Source organism: Centropristis striata, chromosome 12 (genome assembly GCF_030273125.1).
Source record: "Centropristis striata isolate RG_2023a ecotype Rhode Island chromosome 12, C.striata_1.0, whole genome shotgun sequence".
Lineage (NCBI taxonomy): Eukaryota > Metazoa > Chordata > Actinopteri > Perciformes > Serranidae > Centropristis > Centropristis striata.
The window spans coordinates 14,211,163-14,238,511 of NC_081528.1; the positions used below are offsets into that span (position 1 = coordinate 14,211,163).

Consider the following 27,349-nt stretch of genomic DNA (forward strand, 5'->3'; position numbering starts at 1 on the left):
TTAGTATTGTGTCACTGCACCAGTGGATAGACTTAATAGTACTATTTTAGTGCAGTTATATCCAGGACTTCTTCATTACTGTCATTGTTGTATTACTGTTGCTGCTGCCTGCATTATCAAGACTAAGGCCAGCCACGTCACTCTCAAGACCTGTCAGGTACCAGGAGTGATGATAATCAGTCATTTACACTAGCTACTCCCTACTTTTGGTATTTTATCATTTTAGTGTCTTAACATTGTGTTTAAAATGAAATGGTTGGAGATTTAACAAAAAAAAAAAAAAACTCAAGATACAGACTGCCAAAAAGACAATCAGAATAGATTTGTGAATATTTTCACAAATAGTTTTTTTTTTTTTTTTTTGGAGAGATACAGACACACACAGAAAGAGAACTAGAGAAAAACCTTTTCTTCATCTCAGAAACATTTGCCCTCAGCACTTGGCCCTTAAATTGCAGTGCAAAGAGATGCCAAATCCATCACCATGTTGGGTCAGTGACATATTCCTGAGCTGTTTGGAGGCTTGCTGAATTTGTTCATAGGTCAATGACTGAAGTTGGCTGGCAATACAAACTTTGCCAGAGTGCAAGAAGTTTGCAGAATATCTTGAGTGTAAATCTGTCTGTGTGCGTCTACCTCAAAATCTGTTTGAATCTTTTAATGTTATGCAAATAAACAGGTGTAAATAAAGAGTGAGTGCATGCGGAACCCTGATATTGTCAGCAGACAGCAGCAGATGGACTGCGAGCTGTAATAAGGTTTGGCCAGACAGAGGGTTGAAGGTGTGGCTGCCTTTTTCAAAACAGGTGCCATGGCAGATAAGCACAGAACTCAGACACCGTGTCCTTCCTCTGCAGAACTTTACCTTTAATAATGTGTCCTTCGGTTTCTAATACATCTAAGAATTTGACAAAAATGTTTTCTTAACCACAAACATATTATATGACATACAAACATAAACATGAATTACTGTTGAATTACAGTAAAAATGAATAAATGGCAGCTGTTTAAGGAATGCAATGTGGACAGCAGTTTGCAGCACACTGCAGTGTTGTTCGAGAACTATAATAAGATTTCCATGAGGCAGTCCATAGAGCAACTGATTAATCCAAAGATTAATTTAATCTGTTTTCATAATAAAACATTATTAGCCGTTCCCTCCTCTAAGCGTTACCTTTCAGCCCTCTTAAAAGATTATACACATCCCAATCACTTACCTGGAAGCAGTCAAGAAAGTCATTAAGTTAAGTAGACACTGTCAGTGTTCGGGATGCTGAAAACGGTGGGAGAAATTGGTGAAGTGCCATGAGAAATGGCCATGTTAATGATTTCTTTGCAAAAGGGTCTGTCTGCAGTAGAGTTTCATTCGAGGCTTATCTAGCCCAAACAGACCCTTGATGAAACCTGCCCTAGGTCTCCAGGTAGCAACAAACTTTTAATGTGAAGAAGTGGTTGTGAGAAGTCAAAAGAGAAATCCACAAAGCATCTACTGTGTGCCTCCAAATCTGTCTCCGTAGCAAAATTGCTCCACAAATTATCTCGACTCCTCTGCCGTTAGATGAATGTAAAATGGCTCTCCCCTTTTAGGAATAGAAAATGTTAGTTTCTAGTGACATTTCATACGGGTTATAATTGGTTTTACCAGGAATATAAAATCAACAAGTATTTGAGGAATTGCTTGTTGTTTCTTTTGAACACATATAACAACTCATAAAACACATTCTTGATGTGGATCCTTTAGATATTTTCTTTTTATATATTTAAAAAAATATATATTAGTTAACATGCATTGTGTATGTTACATACATTGCATTAACATACACATATATTACATTATGTTGATTTTTGTTGGCATTAGTATCATGTCAAAGGACAGGAAAAACAAGTGTCTAAAACTTATTTGTGAAAAAGCACATACACTGTATGTTGAGCATATCATTACCCACGACTACATTTGTTTGCACGACCAAGGTATTTATGAAGAAGGACATTTTATTGTGTTTTAATTACATGGCACCAGTGGCTTTTAAGTGTACTGCAGCCAACTTCCTGCTGCATGAGCATCAGCCAAAAAGGTGACATGACGAGCAAGAACAAGACTGAATGTGATTGAAAGCATCATGTTGATATATTTTGTGCCTACATGGACTTTGTGTTGGACTCTATTATGGTGGATGCTAGTCCTTTGTTGTCTCCTGACTCCTTTTCTAAGAGAAATGTTAGCTAGTGTTGCAGACTGGTGGCGCTGTAGTAGAGCTGAAGAGAGGCAAAGCAATCAGGACGCCGCTTTAACGTCATATCCTTTGGATTTTCCCTGCAAAACAGACCTCTTGTCCTTGTTTGACATTTTCTGTGCTGCAAGTCTTTGTTACTTGACCACTTATGCATGAAAATTCTCTGATATATCTGCAGTTGATAATAATGATTGGCTGATAGGCTGATTCTGTATCATTCTAGCATTAACATGCTTCTTGGCATATGACGCAAATCACGACCCTTAACATGAAAAAAATTAAATTTTTACTTAGCTGTCTGATTACTCAGAAAACTTGCATATTCCCTCACTCAAGTCAGTTTCATTTTGTTCCTTCTTTCTCTAATCTTTCATCCAATCCATAATAAAATAAAACACTGTCATATAAAGTGCAGATTCTAACTGTACTTTTAGCCAGGCCAGTCCGAGCCAGTGAGCCACTCAGAGCAAAATACAAAAATGTCATCCCTTATCCCTGAAAATGAATAAATCTGTGTTTACAGTGATGCTGACATTTGATATGGTTACCAATTGATTGAATGAGCTCTTGTAAATACTTAGGGTGACATCTTATCAGATTCTGCTGGATTTGCAAACATTACAGCTACACTGGGCCAGTCACCAAGAGCTCCCCTCTTATCATTCTTGAAAAATCAAGCCGTCACTACTCCCTCTACAACTGGTCTAATATTACTGTTTTTAACATTCCACCTTTTCATTGGTAAAAGTGCCATTCAGCTTGAGTAACCAAGAAAATGCATTTACACTTTCCTAATGCTGTTAAATTGACTCAGGCTATATTTTGTACTTTTAATTTTTGTTCTACTATCTCCTTGAATGGAAAATATATTGGGGCATGGTCAATTTAAGAGCAAATGGAGAAAGAAGTGTGCTCTGTTCTGTATTACAGAATAAACAAAGCATACATGTAAAATACCAAGTTGTCTCATGGCTTTTTGGATTAGATTGTCATGCAAACACATCCTGCCTCAGAAATTGTTGTTCAAAAACATGCTATTCTAATATTGCCAGACATGTTTTGTGACCCTGGAGGTAAAAAAAAGTGTTTAAAAATGCAAATAAACTTAGCGGCCCCCCCACTGGTTTCTGTAGTAATGAAGCCACACAGGGCCAGGACTGTTTCTGGGACGCAGTGGCGAAAGGAAATGAGAGACAACTATGGTAAACAAACTAAAGAGCTCTGGTAGTTGATGTTGCGTCAAAATCAAAACATAGCCATATTGGCAGGAAAGCTGGAGTAGTGATGGGCAAATGACTACTATCAGCTTGTTTCTTTGTCTACTTTGTATCCAAAATGGACTTGGTGGATAGCTGTTGTGACCCTGGATGTCAGAACAATCAGGGAAAAGAAACGGAGGAGAGCATTTTATTGGAGTACTAAAGAACTAAGGGTAATTCAGTCTTTGATGGAGTTGAAGACAAATCTTGCTTAAAAAAAAGTAATCTGGGGCCCAACGACAACCATTACATCTGGGAAAAGTCATGTATTTCGTTTTGATGCTCTCCACACTGATTTTACATTAATTTGGTTTAGGTGGTGCCCAAAGCAGCTTGGGTTCTGCACTTCAGCCTCATAATGGTAGCTGAAAACCCTGTGAACTGATTACATTACACTGCCTGTTGCTTATGCTAATGTTCACTGAAGTGACACTTACCTTTACCCGTTGACAACAAACCAATTTTTAGCCGGTAACATTAGACTCCAAAGCTCAACTCTAGATTTTGTCTATTTATACCCCTTCAGGCTTCTGTGAACTTCTGTCAGCAGTTCTGGAGCATTGTCTGTTCCAACTGTTTCAATACCCATGAAAATCACTATATGGACATAATAAGAGTCAGTAATGTTGAATCTTCTATTTTTCTATAGCTTTTCCTGCCAACATGGCGGTCTAAACAAAACAAGTTATGTGAATTCAGTAGCTCTCTAGGCTTTCTATCAATAACAAACAGGAATTTTGTCTGATACTGTTCTGTATTATTTCCAGAACGTTTTGTGTCTTTAACTAAATATTTTCATTGAATTATGATAACTGTTTGTTCTCACTGTATCATATCCAAGTCATGTCCCTGTAATTTAACCAAGGACATAAAGCGCATGTTTATTCTTGAGTAAACTTTTTCTTTGATTGATATTTAACAGTTGTGTGTTAGAGTATTTGATGTCATTGACAATATGAGGTGGAAGTTTACATCAAGCATCCAAGTCAACGTAGCTACGGAGAACAAATTGCCTTGATAGAACCTACTGTTGAAATATTAGCTCCCCACAACACCCCATTCCTAGTGCTTAAACTAATCACCCAGGGCTATTGTTAGCTAAACTGCTGCTGTGTAGTCAGCTACACAGTTCTGGGGTGGATTCAAATGCTTTCTCACTGCTCCTCCTTCACAAAAACAGAAGAGTAAAAAAGGAGGAAGTGAGAGAAAATAGAGGCCATTTTGGACTGTTTACCTGAGATTCTATGTACATGATCGCAACAAAAGTGCAAGCTGTAACTAAACTAAGTAATTGTTCAAGCTCTCAAGGGGGTTTAAGTTTAGAATTAAACCATTTACACATTTGTATTTTTCAGAAGTTTTTGTTGCACATTAGTGTGGTTATCTGAAAAGCCCAAGCTGTGCTTAAAATGTGAAGATATTTCATACTCCCACTGGGATTATTACTTTTTATTATAATCAGTGACATCTTTATGTAATCTTCTTCTTTCTTACAGCTGACTTGCAATTATTAAACTTCTTTTGCACAATAACAAAAAATTGCCTCAGATTTCATCTTTTATTTAAAGGGAACTGCTGAAAGTTCAGTCATTTTCACTGCTATAATCACAAAAACACTGTGTGAGATCCTGGAGGGGACCGAGTGTGCTTCAGTGATTAGTACTAAGGGTGTTCCCCTGCCTCATTCAGCCAGCACCCAAGGGAGCCAACGGAGCAGGAAATGTGTTTCAGTTTACCATAACGATGACAGCCACCTGAGGAAGGCCATTTGTATCAAACCTGAGCTTCTATACTTTGAAACAAAAGTAATTTAATACAGCTGAGATTTTCTTAAATTATTTTTCTTTTACAGAATTGCACTTTTACAAACTTCTCCACTTTGAATATTTCTAAAGTTGCCTCAACTGTGTCTGGTAATCTTATTCCAGTGTTTGTACTGGAGGCAATCTGTAACGGAGAAAGGAATTTAATTAAACTTGAACATGTTTATTTTGATTAAATTCCAGCAACATTGTTTTGTACTGTTTTCACAAGTCAACATTGTTTAAGCAGTGACATTACCTGAGCACCCATCAGGCAATGCAGACACAATCCAGCTCACGTGTGTGTGACTGAATGCAGCCCGTGGCTATTGCCTTTGACAAGCAGCTCTGACAGATCAGTATTCAAATTCAAAGATCCATATTTTTGCTTGCTTTCTTTTCATTTCACTCCCACCTCTTGCCTTTCCCACATTATTCCAAATGAGAGGTGTGTGAAAGTTACCGGGAGACCACCCAAGACTCATGAATTATTCAAAGTATAAAATGTGAAATTATCATGGTAGGATAAGTCATCATACAACTACATATAGATGAAGGGCATGTTTTGTCACTCAAGTGTTTCTGCTTGTTTCTTGAAGGCAATACATGACACTTACATCAGGACTGGGAAATAATAAACTGTTTCAGTCATTACTGTACTGTGGAGAGCACTCAAATGCCTTCATGCAACAGAACATACGTCAATTCTTAAACACAGCTTGTACAGATGCATTTACATTTGAATCAAGAAAAAATCTGCATGGTAGCATCTCATGAATAATGGTCCGGATGAGCCTTTCCTGTTGTTTGTCTTGGGTTTATATAAACATTGAAAGCTTTAATGTAAAGCCATCTTCTTCCCCTCTTGAACAAATTCTTGCTTCAGCGTGAAAGAAAAAAATGTTCTTTAGTAGATTATTTCAGTAAAAGGAATAAGTATGTCTCATTTTATAGTATACATGATACATGAGGATGTTAATATTTTTCCTTAAATTCATAAAATAATAAGAACTTGAGGGTCACAATTTTAGTTATATAGCTCAGATAATACATCAAAATTATTAAACAATATATATTATTATATCATTAGGGTTAACCCTAACCCTAACGAAAAGCAGGCTCGGTGATTCTCACAATATTTTTTATTCTCTCCATCCCAACTAATTGCACGAAAAAAGAATTCCACCAGAGCTTTCCATAAGCACCGGCTGCCGGCCAAGCAGCCGGATACTCATCAAAGTCCAGCTGGCTACATTATTAGACCTATATAAATTTTTCCAGGGTTTTCCCTTCATTATAACACTTTGCAGCGCCTCATTGTTTATTCACAGCGCTTGGCTGACTGAAAATAAAACTGGCAAAAAATAATAATAATTTGAGGGTCATGTAGTGATCTTTTGGTTGTTTGAACAGTTTGTTCACATTGAATGAATGCTGAAACAAGTTAATTATTTAAAATAAATCTATCAAGCAAGAAGAGAGTGTGTGTGTGTGTGTGTGTGTGTGTATGAGGGGCATTTTATGCCAGCACACTATACTAAAACGCGTGTACAGCGCCTATGCGATGACATCAAACGTCTAACGTGCGCGTGTAAATTCCATTCACTTTCAATGGACAGACAGGCGTCACGCAGGCGTCACGCAGACGCTGTACACGCGTTGTTGCACATACGCCTACGTGACGGCTGCGTGACGGGTGAACTACGCCTCAAATACGTGACATGAAGACCCGCGTGACTGTTAAGTACAATTCTACATAGGCGTACAGACACGCGTATTGCGAGTACACCAGATAACATGGGTGACGGGTGAAAAGTGCCACTAGCGAACGTAGTGGACGCCTGTGTGTGTGTGTAACGCGTGTAAGCCTATAACAGTTCAGCTGTTACACAGAGTCTCAGCTTCATATGGTATTGTTTATAAGAAAGCACAACTTATAGATGAAGAGAAAGACTATCTCGTACTTACCAGATAAACTTAAAGTTTTTCCGGCCAAAACCGGAGGCTTAATTAGCCTGTTTTAGGAGTGAAAGTCAGCAAAATGCAGCTTAAACAAAATGTTTTACCTCATTAGTTAACTATGAATGTCTGTAAAACATAATGGGACTGTGCATAAGTGCCGAATTGGGTTAAACAGTGTAGATATAAGGTCCGATGGAATCATATTGTGAACGGACTGCTGTCCACATGGCTACTGAATATTCATTCGATAGGTCCGCATGGCTACTTAATATTCAGGGGTGACAGCGATTACGGCTTCTGCAGGCAGGTAAACCTACCTAATTACAGCTGGTGCGTAATGAACTGTGTGTCCGCGCGCGAAGCTGGGAACTGGCTGTGAGCGTTGCACTTTACTATTAGCCTACTATTTTTAAGTAGCTGAAATTATTTTAATTATCCCTTTCACCCTTGCTATCATTAAATATCAATTCGATATCATTCAAACCTAGAGAGAGAGAGAGAGAGAGAGAGAGAGAGAGAGAGAGAGAGAGATTTCGTTAACAAGAAAATAAAAACTGGCCTGAAAATAATAGAAATATCCTGACAGCTCTGTGGGGGCTTGGAGTTCATCTGTAAGTTGTGCTTTCTTATAAACAATACCATATGAAGCTGAGACTCTGTGTAACAGCTGAACTGTTACACAGAGTAACACACTGTTAACGTACACGCGTTACACACACACACAGGCGTCCACTACGTTCGCTCGTGGCACTTTTCACCCGTCACCCATGTCATCTGGTGTACTCGCAATACGCGTGTCTGTAAGCACGCCTATTAATCAGACTTTATGCTGGCACAGGCGACGCATTCTAGGCGTTTACGTATAGTGTGCTGGCATAAAATACCCCTCATAGTGTGTGTGTGTGTGTGTGTGTGTGTGTGTTTGTGTGTGTGTGTGTGTGTGTGTGTCTAGGGCATATCTTGCTGACCGTTAGATTTCGTATGTGGCTTGTGCATGGCACGAAGGTGTTCATCCTCGATTTTGAAGATTTCTAAATTCATTTTTGAAAATATCATTATTTATGCCAGACGTGTTGCACTGTTTCTGATGGGACGCCTTTTAGGGGAGCTCCGCCCCATTGTGTGATAGGCCTACACCTGGTCAGTAACCCAATTCGCTCTGGATTTCCACGCCTGACTTATCTTATCTGGAAGTCTATGTAGCCTACCTATCTTATAGTTTTAAATGTTCGATTTTCCAATAATATTCGAATAGTTTCCAGCGAATATCAATGTTCAATGTGTATGTCCTGGATGGTGTGCGTACCTTATGAAAAGTAAGTGTTTTATGGAGTTGCAGACGTTGTAGTGGTCTGCATGTAATGTACGAATGCATACTTCCTACGGACACTGCACTAGTTAAAAATAAAAAACAATTATACTTTATTCCAAAAACATGTTGGTTACATCACATTTCACACCAGGGAACATAGTTTTTTTTAAAGACTGATTTAATCTGTTAAGCATAATCAAACTTCATAGTCTTACAATGGCATTGCCATCAGTGCTAAAAAAATGTTATGTTGAAAATTATGTTGAAAAATCACAATGAAAGTACAAAGAACAACCGTCAGAACACCATTATACATCATTGAAAACATTAAAAACAGTTACAGTCAAAAGCGAAGTAATTGGTTATCATAGTTCTATACTTTGAATCTAAAATGTTATCAAATTGTAACCGTAAAAATAAAAAGTCAATTCAAATCATGGATTTGGAGAATCGTGACACCCTAATATGTACTCTGAGACATTTTAGTCAAAAATAAATTTGTTAATGCTCTCTGGTAGACAAAGTGTGTCTATTTGATATAAAATTATCAGTTGGGCTCTTGTCACAGTGTGACAGAGGAGGGGGCAATACATAAGTAAAGGGGCAAAAGAACAAAATCACCATAGAAATGTATAATTATTATACCAGTTCTGAATAACTATGTCATTTTGAATATACTTACACATTCCACTCTGTAAATACTGTCATTATTTCTGAAAAAGAATAGCCAACAGCAATATTTTCCACCATTTATAGCTTGGACACTTGTCTCCTATTTATATTTTTTTATAGCTGCTTAAGAGGAACTAGGAATGGTTCAGGGGTGGTAATATGATGGCAAACAATTTCACTGTTATTCCAAACATGATGCGAGCTTTAGGAAACATATCCCGCAGCGTTTGAAATGAACGTGAACAGCATGAAGCACCATAAATGCAATATTGACAGAGGCATTTCAGACAAGAATCAGCAGGACGGCCATTTTGGACGTTATCTTTTACCACCTGCTGTATCTTTTATTTTATTTTGTTGCTGTTGTTCTTTGACAGCTGAACCACGTGACCTGATCAATATCCAATAAGGCTTTGTGGTCCTTGCATGGGCTATAATCACATGGGAGCGCTATATTGGATGGCTGATAACAGCAACCTATAAAAACAGTCAAATCACTCAAACCCTTGTTTTGATTTGTCCCCTGAGAGTTCATTAACCCTTTGTAAACGCTCCTTCTTCAGCTATAACTGCAGTCAGATTAGCCCTGCGGTGTGAATCCCCCTGGGTAGTGATCATACTGTGAGGTCCTGAGGCAGCGCTGTGTGCCCCTATATATGTGCAGTGTTTTACTTGAATCAGCAGCAATATGACATTTACATTTTACCATCATAAAACCAATGCTGCATGCTAAACTTCATATCAATAGGAATGGTATGCAATGTGGTGTAACCTGCAGCAAAAACATTAACATCATTAAAACTGTGATCATACACTACCGTGTTATTTCACCTGAGACTAAGCTGTGTACAGAAACATCAAAGCAGGAAAATCACCCGCATCACTTGTGTGGCCACTTCTTCATTTTGCCCAGCATTTTGTTTTGTTTTCTATTTGCCTATGCAAGTAAATCTGCATGTGCAAACATCTGCACAATCTACCATATTTAATTACTATGAATCATACAGCTACATTCTAACTGTAAAGGTAGATTAGAAAACAACATGGAAACTTTTCAAAAGGTATATAAAATAACAAAAAATATATATAAGCCATGTTTCATTTGTGTAGTCTTTAGAAAATCACCCTACAGTACACATTATGTGCTTAACTACTTTAAATACAAGCAATTCAAAGTCAAATCCATTTTATTTATATAGCCAAAAGAAAGAAAGAAAGAAAGAAAGAAAGAGAAAAATTGCAATGAGCTTACACTCTTTTCAACATTTTGTTTGACAGCCCTTAACCTTGGAATTTAAATGAGGAAAAAAAATAGACACAACATGCAATTTATGTTGTTAATATACAGACAGAATAATAACATTAAAATATGGGTATAAACAATGAAAATACAATATGTGCAAACACATATGAAGTAACTGTACTGAAATCCCATAGATGGATAAAAATGGACATGCATGAATCGTCAATACCAACACTGAATAATCCTTTGAACCGTTCCCAATAACGATTTTGTTTGTTTCAGAATTTGATTTTGAGTGTGACCATACAATACATGCATTGGAGTCAGTCAATAAAGCATTAGCTTTCCCCTGACTGTGTTTTAAATGCCATTGTGTAGCAAAATAATCATCATGTGTATCTTTAAAGCCACCATTTTCATATCTCCTTCACCAAACACCTCACATCAAAAGATGACTGAGACTACAAGAGAAAGAAAAATACATGAGCAGATTTCAAGGGCTGATATTAAGAACCACATAAGGCTACATTGTCTTTTCAGAGACGCTACAAGCTGCAGAATTGAAAGGAGTTTAATGGCATTGAGCTGCAAGGTCAGGGGGCAGATCTCTTGATTGGGTGAGGAGAGAGAAAACCCAAGGAGGAGGGAGAGAAGGGTAGACAAAGAGCGAGACACACAGGGACAAACACCACAGGAAATTATAGCACACGAGGATGAGATTTAAAATAAGAAGTTGTGAGTCCATTTTGATTTAGAGGGAAGAGATGGAGGGATGTCTTGCAGATATTTGTACAAGATTTCCTGCCAAATATACTGACACACTGTTGGGACCTCACAGAGATGCATGGGTACGTTGGATCTGCATGTGTTCCTTTTAGCTAACGTCATGAATAATTTCTGTAAGTTACAAAACCAAATTGTTTGAAATTGTAACTGCATTTGTTGTCTGTTATTTGGGGCATAAACTACCTCTTGCCTGGTGGTCTCTCGTGGGTGTGCTGAAGACAGTGTGTGCAGAATGATGCACGATAACACTAATAAATACTTAAAGCTTCTTAAAATGTTACAGTATCATGCTCTCTAAGTGAATATGGAGTCATTCTTTATCTGTATGGCTGTGAGATGCTTGCAGTGTCTCACTGAAAAGCATCCTGCAGCGCAGTACTTGGTCTAAGCTGATGCACTTATGGCAATAGGAAGCATGAAGCTTTCATTATGCTGCAGTAATACTGTTTGTTGTTTCGTGAATTTTTGCCACGGGCATTCATGCAGTCAGGACTACATGTCTTCTTTTATTATGGCTGATTGTTGATATGGTTGCCCTGCTTAACCATGCACCACTTTTTTTTTTTTTCTCTTAGACTATATATACTATAGGGTATATTTAGGTTTTATGGAAATCTTTCAACTTGAATATAGGCCAGAATGAGCTGTGTGGGTGCAGAGGTAAAGGGGTTTGCCAACCACCTTTAACTGTCCCTGTGGTTGAGTCATAGTGTCACTCATACTTGATGTAGGCTGTCCAGACGAGTAGGGGTGGGGGTGGGGGTGGGGGTGACAAGAAGCGAGACCACAAGGGCTCTCGGGAGCCCACACAATGTGTTAACGGCTGCTACAGATGCATTTTAATCAGTCCACACAATTTATCTCACGAGGCTTTTCGGTTCAAAGGCAGAGAAGGAAGGAAATTCACTCTAGGTTCTGCTTACCCTTTTAAAAATGCTCTGTAGACGTTAGGCTGAATAAAAAATATCGTCTAGGTCAGTGAAACTATAAGAGATCAGTGACAAAAATTTGAGACAGTCTTGCTGGTTATGCAATTTTATGATGAAGTCATTTAAGGAGAGAGAAGATTAGGGAAGGTAGACTAAAGGAGCCACTTTCCTGTCTGACTCTTATCCTTTCTTTACCTGTTCCAGGCAGCCGTGTGGTTTAGGGAGCTGTTCTCTAACACCTGCAGTGCCTTGGTTCAAGTCTCTTTGTTGGCTTGTGTGTACACACAGTGCTGGTTGTACCCATGAGCAAAACACAACATCCCTCCCAGCTTCAGGGGTGCTGTTGTGGGCTAATCTCTGTGGAGGCAGCAGGTGGAAAAAAGAAAATCCCTCTAGGCATCACTGACTTATCACTGTAGCATTGCCTGAAATGTGAAATGAAAAATGTCAAACCTGAATCACACTGTGTGTTAGTTGTACATCGGAACACCATATATCTTATTGTAGTTAAGTCCCAATCATTGGTGGTTTGTGAGTATAACTAATCAATACTATATACTTGCACTCATTCATATAAATGCCTGCATTCTGCTCGTATGACTGGGATTCTGGTCTCAATTGATTTTTTGCAGATGGAGTAGCTTGGTGAGCTACATGTTATATTTAGTGTTTGTGAAACAGAATATATGTTACATACTACATATGTAATGTACATTATCAGTCTAAGTGGTGGTCAGGGTGAAGAGGGGAAAGATCTGTTTTCATAATAAGGAACCTGCTGGGTAGCCCCATGATTTATGAGTGGGATTCTGCTGTACGCACTGAGCTGGAATATTAATATCTTCTGTGTGTTTAAAACAACAGAGGTGTTATCAGCTGCAATGTAAAAGGTGGCCATGTGAAGGGTCCGACTAGTGAATGTGTATGATTCAAATCCTTTAATCGTAAATTATAACAATAAAAGTAATTTTACTTCAGCAGCTACCCTGACAGTACATCTACTGATTTTTAGAGCCAGTTCAGTGCTTGATTTTTGAGCTCTATACCAATAGTTATTGTGATACAAAAAGCTGCATTCACACCACCATGCAGTAACCCCCCTGATAAATACCTGCAAGATCCTTCCCCAAAAACACAGTGTCTCAGAAGTTCATGTGGATGGAAACTGCTTAACCCATTTATGCCCAAAGTCTATTTTAAGTAGGATAAGAAAAACATGCCACAACATTTGTTCTGACTGGTCGAAAGACTACTTTATGTAAATATCTGTAACGCAAATTCATCAAAATTAGGAAAAATGTTAACATTGTGTCACAATATTACTGTGAATATGTGTGCATATCTTTGTATATTAAACTTGTTATGAGTTAATCAATGTAAAATACCTTATTGTGCCATTTTCTCATCATCCTACATTTAGTTTTTGGGCATATGGGACTACTATTTTTTAATAACAGAGCCTATATATACTGTTTAATTCTATATTGCAAAAACAGTCGTCCCATGTGCCCAAAGACCAGATATAGTATGATAAGAAAAAAACATGACCCATTTTAAAACATTCTTCATATTTGTGCTGAGGCAAGCCCAGAGAAGGATATTAAAAAATTCAGTTCCGGCACAAATTAGATAATACCGCTACAGCCTTAATCAGAACCGCTTCCCCCTCGCTTACCTTCTCCTCATTGCAATGACTGGAGGCAGAGAGTTACTGCACAGCAGTGTGAAAGCCCCTTAAGAGTTAAAAACATCTGATAACCATCTATCAGTCGATGTTCCTTTTTTTAAAAACATATAGCAAGTAAACATTTTTGAGACGGGTCTCTTAAATTTAGTATCATCATCGTCATCTGTCACCTGTGAAGATGACATTGCTATGTCAGCTACCTAGAAGCTAACACTTCTGTTTGTTTTTTGTGTGTTTTTTACATATATAATTACATATATTTGGCTGATAAAAAGAGATAACTGAGTGATTAACACATGGAAACAGGATAATGGACATATAACTGAATAACAAATGGCATCTCTGTGCAGCTTATTAACCACTTTGGCATATATCTGACTAAAATGATATATCTTCACCCGAGCTCATTTATCAGCCATGTTTTAAATGTTCCTCCAGTCTAAATCTTGAACAAATCAAAGTCCTAATAATTTCAGGCAGTTTAAAAAACTAATAAACAAAATGAGTAGATTGCTGGCAGTCTGTCTTTTGTCAAATAAGAAGTGGCCCAATGTTCCATATCTATTTAATAACACATTAGGTATTTGTCATTTAGTCCCCTTGCACCTATTTGGACTATTTGCTCTTGTTAATGTGAAATTAAGTATCTGTCCTGAATGCCCCACCCACAGTGAAAGAACAGGGACTTCTAACTGGAGAGCAGTCCGACCTGCTTAAGTGGCACTATAAAGCCAGTAACACCACCTCAATATCAATATAAAGTCTATATAAAAATCTAATGGGAGTGCTTAGAAAACTTAGTAACTTTTAATGCACACCATACAGCTCTTTGATGAACTGACAATTTTTTTTTTCATTTTCACTTGTCACTTTATAAATGTATTTAAGTGGCAATGCTTAACTCAGACCTTATTAACTCTGCTATATTGTCACTGTTGTATTTTTCCCCATACATTTAATTACCAAGTTTTGTTACTTTTTTTTTTTTTTTTAACTTTTTTTTCTCCTTGTCTCCAAAGTTCAGAATTTTTAATAGCTATTAAACATAGGATTAACTCTCTTTTGCGAGAGGCTTTTCTTCTGGGATGAATCGAGATCCGACTGTTTGATGCGCCCGTTTTGACTCTTTCTCCAACCAAGGGGTTATCAGACAGAAAAGAGCAACTGACTCAATCTGTCAAGTTTATCTCTAATTAACACGGATTAATTGAGCTTTGACTTCGCTCTGCAAGCCAAGCAGAAGGGCAATTTGTGCATAGAAGCCTCTTATTGCCCCGAGGCTGTTGATCCTCACTGTTAAGGGCTCTGGGTCCCAAAACCCTCGATCATGTGACTATGATCATGTTGCTGTTGCAGTGTTTGTGTGTTAATGAATTATACAGTTCACCACACTGAATCCAACTTATGAAAACGGCTGTGAAAACGGAACAATTACCAACAAGATTTGTCACTGCAATCTGTGTGTATGAAGAATCATCAAGGTTGCTGCTGTTGTTCTTTTTTCTTTCTTTTTTTCTTCCACTTGCTTCTTCCATCTGAAGTGCTGCTGCTGTCTCCTCCTGTGAATTATTTGTGTTTGGAAAAATTGATGGAGGCTGAGTTGTGTAATCTTATCCAGGTCACATCCTGAGGAGGCATTCTGTTGCATGAGAAGTCAGATTGACAGTGGTTTATTAAAGAAGTACAGTGTCATTTTGCATGTTGGCAGGCTCACCTTAAAGCCTCGCTGCCCTTTACAAAGATCCGTTCAATAATGGATAAGGCAAAGTGCATCGCAGTCTCTTCCCTCTCATTATGATCCCATTTGATTACTCACTGATGCTCTTTTGAAAAGGTGGGTTAATTGCACACTATGACTGCGAACTAACCTGCAAGTTAATAACATCCTTCCTTCAGGGTAGCATCATTATAAGATATAAGGCTCATTAAAATAAAATGATGATTTAATAACTTTCCCTTACAATGACCCATATGAGGATGTGCTGTTATTTTGTAGTTATCTGGGAAATTAAGACATCAAACACTGCTTTTGCTTGTCCTCTGCTGTTTTCAGAAAGCAAGAATTAACCATCTCTTGACCGCAAAAACTTTAATTGCCCAGCAGGGATAACAGTGATTATACCGTATAGTGCTTACACTCACCGTGCAGAAGTCTGTGCGTGTGTCAAAGTGTTGTTTTTTTCTCTCTCTGACTTGAATGGATTGGAGGAATACTGTGTGTATGTAGTGCTTTTTTTAACCTTCCTTTTTGGCACTTTGTGAAAGAGTCGTCTTTCTTATTCATTTCTCATTATAACCAATTACATTGCGATGAGTTGGTCCCATTGACAGGGAGGGCAGCCATGTCAGATGCTAATGTACAAGAGAGCTTGCTGTATAACTGCTGCACCCAGTATGTAGCACATTCTCTCCCTGCATGATTACACATAATGTTGCTTTCATTATTGCTTTATTCCTCACACAGCCCCCGTTCCTCTGCAGCTCTGCTCGAGCTCTAAGAGTTCATTTTTCTCCTTTTTCCTGCCTTTCAAAGTAGCATTTCCTCCAGAGCCGTCTTCCAAGTCAAAATATCAAAATTTGACGCTTTGATTATGCTTTTTAAGGGGTGTTGATAATTGCCGGGTAAAGAAAGCAACTGTCTCCCACCATCCACCATAAACGCAGGGAGGCTTTTCTGTGTGAAGAGGAATCACATTATGTTCAATGATCAGTGCCTGGGGGCCACATCAAACAGTGTCTGAAAACCTTTCCAGAGGAGATAGAGGCAGGCCAATTTCACAAGTGGCTTTTTATTGGTTGATTGCACAGAGGCCAAGTTGTTATCTAAATCCTCAAACTACTTGGGCAAAATAAGAAGTGCCTTGTGAGTGCTCAGGGTGTGCAAACTTACCCCTCAGATGAAAGCCAGAGCAAAATGTTTACAACCAATGGTTCGCCAGGATTATGGCTTAAGAGACTAAGTGTAAACAGAATGCAGCGGTTACAAAGTCGACCAGTGACAAACAGTGTCATTGCTAGTGCGGAAAAAATGCATTATGCCAACTTTGATTTTCATGTTTGCACTTGAACTGACGGCTTATATAATCCTTTAACGGATGAACAGGTTTCATGCCCCCACAGCCTGCATTCATAAATTCAAAACACATGATTTTTTTTTCTTTAAAGTATTCTAAAGAGTACGAGTAGGTCATATGCAGTTAAACTGTGGTTTCAAGAAACACTTCATATATTTGCATCAGTTCATGTTAACTCGAACTTTAAACCCTCAGTTCAAAAAGATCAATTTGCAGTCTAACAAGCCGGCCTCCTGTACAGTGAGGTCTACTGTTGAGTGATTTAATTTTGCACAATTATATTCACTCTGTATTGGAGCTGTTGGTGTAATTAGTTGGTAAATAATTTGAAATCAAACATGGGTAGTGGGTGTCCACTCTACCCGGCAGGGGGAGAGACACTGATGAGCAAACTGACCCATGATTGCTTGATTCAATTTGCTCCAATTAAAATTAGCATGTTTCTGTGGAGTTTCTGGCTGCTGTAACTCACAGGAGCTTACGGGGAAGAGTACGCTCAGGACCACCACTGTATTCTCTACGTGCTGCATCTCATTTGTATTGCTGGTATTGAGCGCATATTCTGTAACTCTGTGGCCAAGCAAAAGACCACAGTGGGATTTGAACTTAAACTTGAGATCTTTATTTTTTTTTTTTGTTTTTGTTTTTGTTTTTCATTAAAGAGAATCAATGAATAAATAAATGTCACACTTTCCTTTTGAAATTACCTCACACTGTAAACAAGTTCCGTGTCTTGACTGCAGGACTTTTCAGCATAAGCTCATTATTTGTTGACTGCATTGTCACAACATTTTACGGTTTTCAAATAACAAACACGGTATGCAGTGCTTATTACATGACCTTTACAAGTAAACAAATCATTAAGAAATGGTGGCATTTACCGTATTGTTTTAGCTGTATTATTGAGCACCTATATATTCATTCTTTAATTAAATGAGCTATAACCACAGTCATTTGCCACCTTTTTTAAAAGGAAATATTACTGACTCAACTAATAAACTTCACATTCACTTCTTTGTCACACTATTCTCATCTAATAATAACCTATAGTGGAAACCGTGAACTGAACTCACAACATCGTTCTGCACAGGGGAGCTTAAACATTTAAATAAATTTGCAATAATAAAATCACATTTTTATTAATGATAAAGCATTGTCAATGCAATGTGTGACTCAAAAACTAGTGACACATAATAGTGTTTATCTATGTCTGTAGAGGTACAGACAAGAGCAAGAGAAGAATGGAAATGATTCGCTGTTATTGGCCCATTATAGGTATATTGAGCTATCTGTATTGGCGTATGTGTTGCCCTTTATGCACAGACATGAAAACTTTTTTTTATAAAATGTGCAATGCAGAAAAATGAGGTGATTTGGAAATTATGTTGTTATGTCTTTCCTCGAAAGAGCAGTAAGGTGTGGGACTTCTCCAAAGATGATAATGTATGTTGAACGTATAGTAATGTATAATAAATATTCTCTAGGAAAGTAAGTTGTTTAAGAAAGCAGCGTTCTAAGTACCTCTCTATCATCTAGTGCTGCATAATCTACATACAAAAAGGTTTATTTTCATTCCAGCACAAAATTTGTTATATCCACTGCCATATCGATAATCAGTGCTTTTTTCCCCTCTAAAATCAGTATTGTATTGGGCTCACAAATGTATTTTTCATGTTGGGCCCTAGTACACACCTAGGATGTTAAAAGCTGAGCAAAACAAAGGAGTCAGAGGTTGTGTGAAAAGAAAGATACCAAGACAGAAATTCAGTAATGACCCTGGGGAAGATATCAGTCGCCTGCCTTGGGAGCGATTGCAATCTCCTGTATACAGTAGCTCCACTCTCACCTCTCGATTTCTGTCTGATAAATCCTCTTGTAGCGTTCACTCATCTAGATACCAAGTAAAGACTGCAGGGGTCAAAGCCACTCGAAGCTACATTAGTCTGACAAAAGATGGGGAAAATATATCTGCAATTAGTGTGAATATACAATATGTAAGAGGTTCAAGATGAATTGATAAAAGCCTCTTTTTTTCCTTTTTTTGTAAGTGGAATCATGATTAACAGTGCATGCAGGGCTATGTTTTGCCACTCTGGTAAAGACAGACGTCATCCCTACTCATCCTCTTACTAGTTAGCCCTGGGCTGTGTTGAAAAGTAAAGAGCGGCATCATGGGATGGAAGAGCCCTGCATGTTTTCAGCGATTCATATGGAAATGAGTTTGTGATGGGAATAGAAAACTGTATGCGTATTAAAAATGAGCTAAGACAAATATGTTCTCATATATTTGCCGTAGTGGAGGAGCAAATCCTAATTTAATAGTCTGGAGTATTATGTAAGTCTGAGATTCATATTGGGCCACTTGTGTACATATGCTTGGGATGATGGCATTGCGCAGGCGACCTCAGCACCCCTGCGAAATGGCTGTTCACTGATTTATGCTGAGTCAGACACCATTAGCTGTTATCCTCCTCCTCTCAGGATCCAACCCTGCACTAATGTGGGTCAGGGGCCACATTATAGAAACACCTTCACTGTGCAGTCTTATCTCTCAGTGCATTGCAGGATTTCTGCCACCACAGGATTGCTACTGCATGTCACTTCAAGTTTCCAGAATATTGAGATTAAATGGAAATTTTGGGAGTCAAATGTAGAAGAAAACAATGATTCTCAGGTCAATGTTTTGATATATATATATTGTATTCCAGGAGCTATTACTGTTGCATTTGACTGTGTACAGTTATTATTAACTAACTCATGTAAGAGGCTTTTCATTTGTTTTGTAGCTGCAGTATATTATGGTCTACTAAGATCTCTTTTTTGTGGAGACTGTTTTTGCTCTGATTTGTGAACATTAATGAATAAAATGTTGTTTTAGGCAGCAGAATATATTTTTTTCTGCAACCACACTCTTACCTTGATGTCACATTGGCTACATTGTGCCGGTTATCTGTATTAATCAGAAATGTTTACAGAAATGCAAGCTACACTGCTAAAAGGTTTTTTCCTTCAAGGTTGAAAAAACATGGTCAAATCAAAAGTGTTTCTGTTGAAGAAAATTGGTATTTTTTTTCCAATGACTATTAAATACTACAGATGACAGAATATACCATCCTGTATTTTGTCTTCCCTTTTTAAGGGCACACGCAGCACACAGACAATCAGTAAAAAAAACAGACAAGATACATGTATTACAAGTTGTTCACATTCAAGTTATCATAGAAATAGAAATAAGCAATGCACCCAGCAGTGAGATGTACACACACACACACACACACACGCACACACACACACACACACACACACACACACACGTGCGCACGAGTGGATAGTTGGGATTTTATATGCAGTAGTTGGCCCAGGGCAGCTGCCTAATTCTGTGCAGCATTTGCTTCTGCACAGGACACACTTCAGCTGATGCTATTGATGATGCACTCTGCATTATGGCTCTCTTATTCAGCAGTGCTCAGGTGAGGGGGGGTCACATCACAGGCTCACTCTTATTCTGATTACACACTGTTACAAAGGCACCCAATCATTATACTGATTAGACACCCTCTTAGTAAACCATCGAATCATATGGTGCTGCAGTTCAGTGTGTGTGTGTGTGTGTGTGTGTGTGTGTGTGTGTGTGTGTGTGTTTGTGTGTGTGTATGGTCATTATGTGGGAGGAATCTGCAGAGGGAAGAAAATCTCCTGTACTGAGGTGTGTGTGTGTGTGTGTGTGTGTGTGTGTGTGTGTGTGTGTGTGTGTCACAGTAATGTTAGCCATGTGCAACTAGAAATGTTTGATTGAACAATGTGTTAATCAAAGTTATTTATTGACTAAGTTTATTGACTGCTGCACTGAAAACTAGCTGCACCTGACCGTGGTTTCAATTTCGGTTTACACAACAGCTGTATGGGAACTATACTGCTCGAATGGAATATAAAAAATCAACAAAATGATTACCAACATCACCTATTATGTTTTCCTGGTAGGAATCTGTTCAAGACAAAGTACTTTCCTTTGACACTAAAGACTGTAGACTGTCATAAAACAATTGACGTAGTCAATTCAAGTTTGGCATTATAGTTGTCGCCATCTTGATTTATGGACAGATCAGGAGCCAGAATGATTAGTTAACACTATGGCTCTGGTTAGCAAAGGACAATTGTTGTTCAAAATAAACAGTTGATTCCTTTTTTTTTCTTTTAGTCCAGCTGAACATTTCACAAAACCAAAATAATACATTTAATTGAAAACACACTGAAAAATACTCTGCTTTAACTTTTTTTTTACTCAAACCATAATGTACATAAACAGTAAATAAACAGTATTGAGGAATACTAGAAACTAACGAATGAGACCATAAACTCATTATGATAATGTTACTTGAGAATGTTACTATTAGAGTCTCCCCCTGCTGGCAATTAGAAAGAATGCAGCTTTAAGGCACTTCTGGGGTGGAGCTGAGGTTGCTGCTTACTGTGGACACAATTTAGTCAGACCTTAACAAATATTAACCCAGCTCTTCAAAACGTAATGAAGCAATCTTTGACCATCAAAAAAAAAAAATTCTGCATCTTGGTTCACAAAGTTAATTACAATGAAAAGTCTGTGTATTTTCAAAGTTAGAAACTTTCCATGGGAATTAACAGAAATGTAATGGAATTAACGGGAATTTCATGGAATTAACAGGAATTTATAGGAATAAATAAATAAATAAATAAATGCTTACTGCAGGGCTACTGAGGCCATGCCCCCTACATGGACTGTGCATTCCTCCATCACATGTTCAATTCAACGTTTACATGTTCAATTCAACATTTACGTGATGAATGGGACTTTTTTTTTAGATGGTATAGGGCTCTTTTCATTTTTTTCATTTAACATTTTAAAAAGACTTTTGGAAGGGGGGGTCATTTTTCTTAATTTTTGAATGGGTGGGGTCAGGGTAGCCCAGTAATATTTAACTAATTTATGTTTTTATTGTTTCATGGAACAATTGATTGTTCAATAAAATAATTAAAACTTGATGAAGTTCTACTTAAAAATAAAGCTGTTGAAATGTCATGGGGGTTTTTTATTTTGAATATTTCCAAAATTCCCAAACTTAACTTCCAATGGAAAGTTTTTGGAAATTTACTGCATATTTACCGGAAATTTTCCTCCCCTTTGCATCCCTAAGGATAACTAAAGCAATAACAGGTGTTTTGTTGGCACGTTAGCATGAATGTTGCTGCTTTTAATGCAGGGAATGAGGATTTAGCTTGGCACTAGCAGTAAACCACATTAGAAAGCTGTTGAACACTTAAACAGGCCAACGCACACTTGGCAGTGTTTTACAAGTCAGCAGCAATGGAGATCCAGCCATATGGTGCCCACTAACTAGCAATAAAGCTTTATAACAAACTTGAGGAAAAGAAAAGTACAGGGTAGAAAAGTAAAATAGCAGTGAATATTAGGAACTGATACGTATTCCAACATGTGGTATACAAATGCCAGGAATACATACAAATATTTTTTTTTTTGAATAAAACAACTTAAAAGAGGTTGTGACTTCCATGAATACTGTAGAAATCAGTGCATTCTCATCTAGATACCGATTAACAGAAATCTTAAGGATCACATCAATGTGGTGCCTGCATTTTGATGAATACTGAAGGCAGATTTTAAATGTGTAAAAACGTTATATATGTGGTTTGAATGTGTGCCATGAACTTGATTTGTGTCACTTAGAGCTGACACACAAGCACTTGAGGCACTTTGAGCTTCAGATTTTCCTCATTTTGGTCATTTGTCATAGGTTTACATAACACTTCTCTTTAGATAGGTATGCCATCATTTTATCTTTGCGCCATAATCTGTTAGCATATTAAAAGCCTGGGGAGAAATTCAGATTATTCCTCTCATGGTTTAAATTTAGCACAGCCCATGATACACCAAATGAGGCAAGAAGGTTTGCAGCCTTTGCAACCTGTCACCCAGTCTGTTTGTGGCAGGCAGTGCATTCAGTTAATTTATCTGTCCATCTTCATGTTCTTATGTGATAAATATATATGAGCAGCTGCTTATGTGATATATGAGTAAGCCTGTGGATGAAAAACAACATTGCAAAAAGAATTGCAAGGTTTTAAAGCCTGAAATCATTATATTTTCTCCAAAATTATCAAAGTAATGTACATTTTTGCATATTATTTATTATGAAAATATATGTGCACTTGTGCAAAAAACCCCTTTCTATTTATTTTTTCCATCAGATATTTTTTTAGGCTGTGGTACAATTCCCAGAAAAAAAACTGATTTAGTACAGTCACCATTTGTTTGCATATATTTTTCAGTACCTCAACTGGATTTGACAATATTCAATATGCGACTTTTCATTATTGGCTGTTTGTGACTATTGTGGGAATGCTCCAAATCAAAATCTTTATATTCATCTAACACTGAATGAGGCCCTCTAACAGTGTTTACTTGTTGATTGAGTTTGGTCAAACTTGTCAGTGAACTGAAAACTGCCAAGCATTTTTCTTATGATTGATTTCTTTCATTCTGCCACTTTTACATGTTTGAAATTGTTTCCTCTGGAGATAGGGTTCAGTATTTTTCTTTAATATTCTCGAACAGAGAGAATGTGTGTGGAAAAAACCAACTGCGTCTTGTAGAAATGCAACATGTTTTCTCAGAGTCACCCTGATAGGATTTTTTCTGGCTTAGATTTGCACTACACACTATCAGCACTATCTGAAAGGATAAAATGTGTTGTGAAAGCTGCACTTTTTATTCCTTTAGCTGTTAATTTGATTTTGGTGGAGACACAAAATAAGAACCAATTCTCACCAGGGAATCATTTTAACCAGCATTGTTGTGCCTTGATCAGTTTCCCATGGGTGAGAGGAAAACAAAGACAGCAGATTCAACTGATGGTGGAAAAAAGCAAGAGAAGAAGAATTACTTTAATTTAAAACTAAAAGAATGCCCAACTAAAATTTTTAGCCCAGTCTGTATTTAAATTAGTAACAACATTGGAAAAGGGTTGCTTGAATATGATATTTGTGTGTGTTGTTATTTGCATGTTATTTGTGATATGAACTAATTCTACAGCACACAACCTCCATGAGGACTATCCTGAGTGACCAACTAACCTCTTTCTTTCTCTATTTGTTTCCTTTTTCAGAACCGTGACAGAATGGTCGACTATATGAGCAAAGTCATGCTGCACGCGGTCGTCTCATGCTGGCAACCATTCCTGGGACTGGCCCTCGTGGCTGTCTTTGTGGGTTCCACCCTGGGATGTCCCTCGCGCTGCGAGTGTTCAGCGCAGACCAAGGCGGTTGTCTGTCACCGCAAGCGAATGCCCACTATTCCGGATGGAATCCCGACCGAGACCAGGATCCTGGACCTGAGTAAGAACAAGTTGACAATGATCAACCCTGATGACTTTTTTGCCTTTCCTGGGCTTGAGGAACTTGACCTCAGTGGAAATATTATCAGTTATGTTGAGCCTGGAGCTTTCAACGCCCTGTTCACCATGCACTCACTCAGTCTCAAGAGCAATCGTATCAAGCTCATTCCTCTGGGCGTCTTCACAGGCTTAACGAATCTTACCCGACTGGATATAAGTGACAACAAAATCGTCATCCTACTGGATTACATGTTTCAGGACTTGCACAATCTAAAGTTTTTGGAAGTGGGTGACAATGATTTGGTTTACATTTCTCACCGTGCATTCAGTGGACTTTTAAGCCTGGAGATGCTTACCTTGGAGAGGTGCAACCTTACTGTTGTACCCACTGAGGCCCTTTCCCACCTGCATAACCTGGTCAGCCTCCATCTACGATACCTCAGCATCAGCACTTTGCATCCCTACTCATTCAAAAAGCTGTTCCGGCTGCGGCAATTAGAAATTGATCATTGGCCTTCACTAGACCACGTGCCAGCCAATACCCTGCATGGCCTCAACCTGACTGCTCTATTCATAACCAACACCAACTTATCCTCCTTTCCTTACCAAGCCCTGAAGCATCTGCCCTACCTGACACACCTCAACCTGTCATTCAACCGCATTCGGCACATTGAAGGTGGGATGTTGATGGAACTGGTTCGGCTTCAAGAACTCCATCTGGTTGGAGCTCAGCTCACCACCATTGAACCGTATGCCTTCCAGGGCCTGCGGGGGCTCAAAGTCCTCAATGTCTCTCACAACCGACTGGATACACTGGAGAAGGGTGTTTTTCAGTCTCCTGAGGCTCTGGAGGTTCTTCTGATTGACAACAACCCCTTGGTGTGCGACTGTCGTCTAATGTGGATTCTACAGAAAAGGCACACCATCTTCTTTGGGGATTCGCAGCCGGAGTGCAGCACACCTGAAGGTATTCGTGGCAGGCCTTTCAAGGAGTTTAAGGAGACTCTCCTGTCTTATTACGTAACCTGTACAAAGCCAAAAATTAGAGAGAATAAAACCCAAATGATCACTGTGGATGAAGGCCAGCAGGCATTGTTGCGCTGCAGTGCTGATGGAACACCGAGGCCCATCGTGTCCTGGTTGTCCCCAGGTCGACGAGTTCTGACAAGTCGGAGCCATGGTCGAGTCACCGTCCACAACAATGGTACACTGGAGATCAAGTCAGCAGAGGTGCAAGACGGCGGAGTGTACCTTTGCCTTGCCTCCAACAGTGCTGGGAATGACACCCTGATGACTTCATTGGCGGTGAAAAGTCTGGGATCGCTGTACGCTAACAGGACCCAGTACTACACAGATCCCAGCAACGCCACTGCCAACGGGACGGCCGGTGTGACCCTCGGTTTGGACCTAAAGACTATTTTAGTGTCAACTGCAATGGGTTGTTTCACATTCCTGGGAGTGGTCTTGTTTTGTTTCCTGCTCCTTTTTGTATGGAGCAGAGGGAAAGGAAAACATAAAAACAACATAGACGTTGAATATGTGCCTCGGTCAAAATCTAACGGCACTAACGTTGACTCGGCAGAGGGACAAGCTGGTCCACGTCGTTTTAACATGAAAATGATGTGACTTCTTTTATAGATCCAAGATTCTGGATTGTGGAAATGCCCGAAGTACAATGTATTATTTTTTTTTGAGAATCAGACTACTGAACTTCAGAACTCCACTACTGCAGGGAGAGTCGTAGTGGAAATGTTTGGGGCATCATAACAAGAGGAGCAGTACCTTAAATCACTGGATATTGACATGATGCCTGGATACTGTGTTACAAATATGGAAAGTCGTAGTAGGACATCCTCTCACATAATTGCCAGCGGGCAACTTTTTCAACAAGGATGAGGCTTGAAAACTGTGCTTTGGGGACCTGAAGGGAATAGGTGTCATTTATCAGCTTTTTGAAATTTATATGCCCCAAAAAAGATTGCTTCAGTTTTGGGTTGGATCTACAGACTTGGCTGAACCATGTACAGTACAAATTTGTATCTAAGCTATTAACCTACTTTGTTTAGTCTTGCTCCATGCTTATTCACCGAACAAATCAATGAAACAGACCATCATTTCCTATGTTCAATACTTTGCATATGTGTACCTAATGCTTCATTATGTACATGTATGTACATATTCATTCAAAAGAACTATTCATAGCAATATTCATGGGATGCATTAGCCAAAATTGATATAGCCCACATGTTCAGCAAGAACATTCTTCAGACTTTTGAAGTTTCCATGGATTCAGGAAGGGCTTCTCTGAGTGATTATCTGTCCCTGTTCCCCCAATTGACTCCTAGATATTAATAAATATATATTATTTATCAATGGAAAAAGAAGAAAAAAGATTTTATTTATAAAGAATGTTAAGCATTTTACAAAAATCAGTCCTCAAAAACTGTTCAGGATCTAACATAACACTTGGATCATCAGAATGATGGCCCAGTATTGGTTTAAAAAAAAACTACATGAACCACCTTTTTGTCCTATTTTGTCTCTTTTTATTACTTTAACTGTACCTTTGCTGGTTGGCAAAATACATGTGTCAATTTTACTACAGTGGCATTTGCATAAGTTTCCCCAGTAGGAAATTTGGACTTTGTTGTGGTAGTTCCTCATTTTGTTGTTGAATCATTTAGATTGTGAAAACTTCAAAGTAAAAGTTAAAAAAAATGTATGTGAAATAAATGAAGATGTATTTGTACCAACGAGTCGAACTAAATGGCTACAGTAATGAAATCTTCCTCCCTTCGGCCTGACTGACGGACGTCAAAGTCTTCTTTTCAATATTGAATATGTGGTAAATATTGCAACAATGACATAAGAAATTTGTGCTTTAAGTTAACAGAAACACTCACATGAGACTTGACATGTGTATCATTTGGTACAACATGACAGAGTATAAAAGTACATAATATTTCTCACATAAATATACCATAATTACAAATACCGATAT

The 27,349-nt window shown here is 38.3% G+C and overlaps 1 protein-coding gene across 4 annotated transcripts in view; it reads left to right on the top strand.

Moving 5' to 3' along the window:
• Nucleotides 1-27,097, top strand: part of lingo2 (leucine rich repeat and Ig domain containing 2) — a 218,686-nt gene extending 191,589 nt beyond the window's left edge. For all 4 annotated transcript variants that reach the window (XM_059346861.1, XM_059346859.1, XM_059346862.1 and 1 more), the window contains one exon: nt 24,121-27,097. In XM_059346861.1, the coding sequence (XP_059202844.1) occupies nt 24,133-25,974 (1,842 nt within the window). In that variant the 5' untranslated portion in view covers nt 24,121-24,132 and the 3' untranslated portion in view covers nt 25,975-27,097. The remainder of the gene's footprint in view (nt 1-24,120) is intronic.
• The last annotated feature ends 252 nt before the right edge of the window (nt 27,098-27,349 follow it).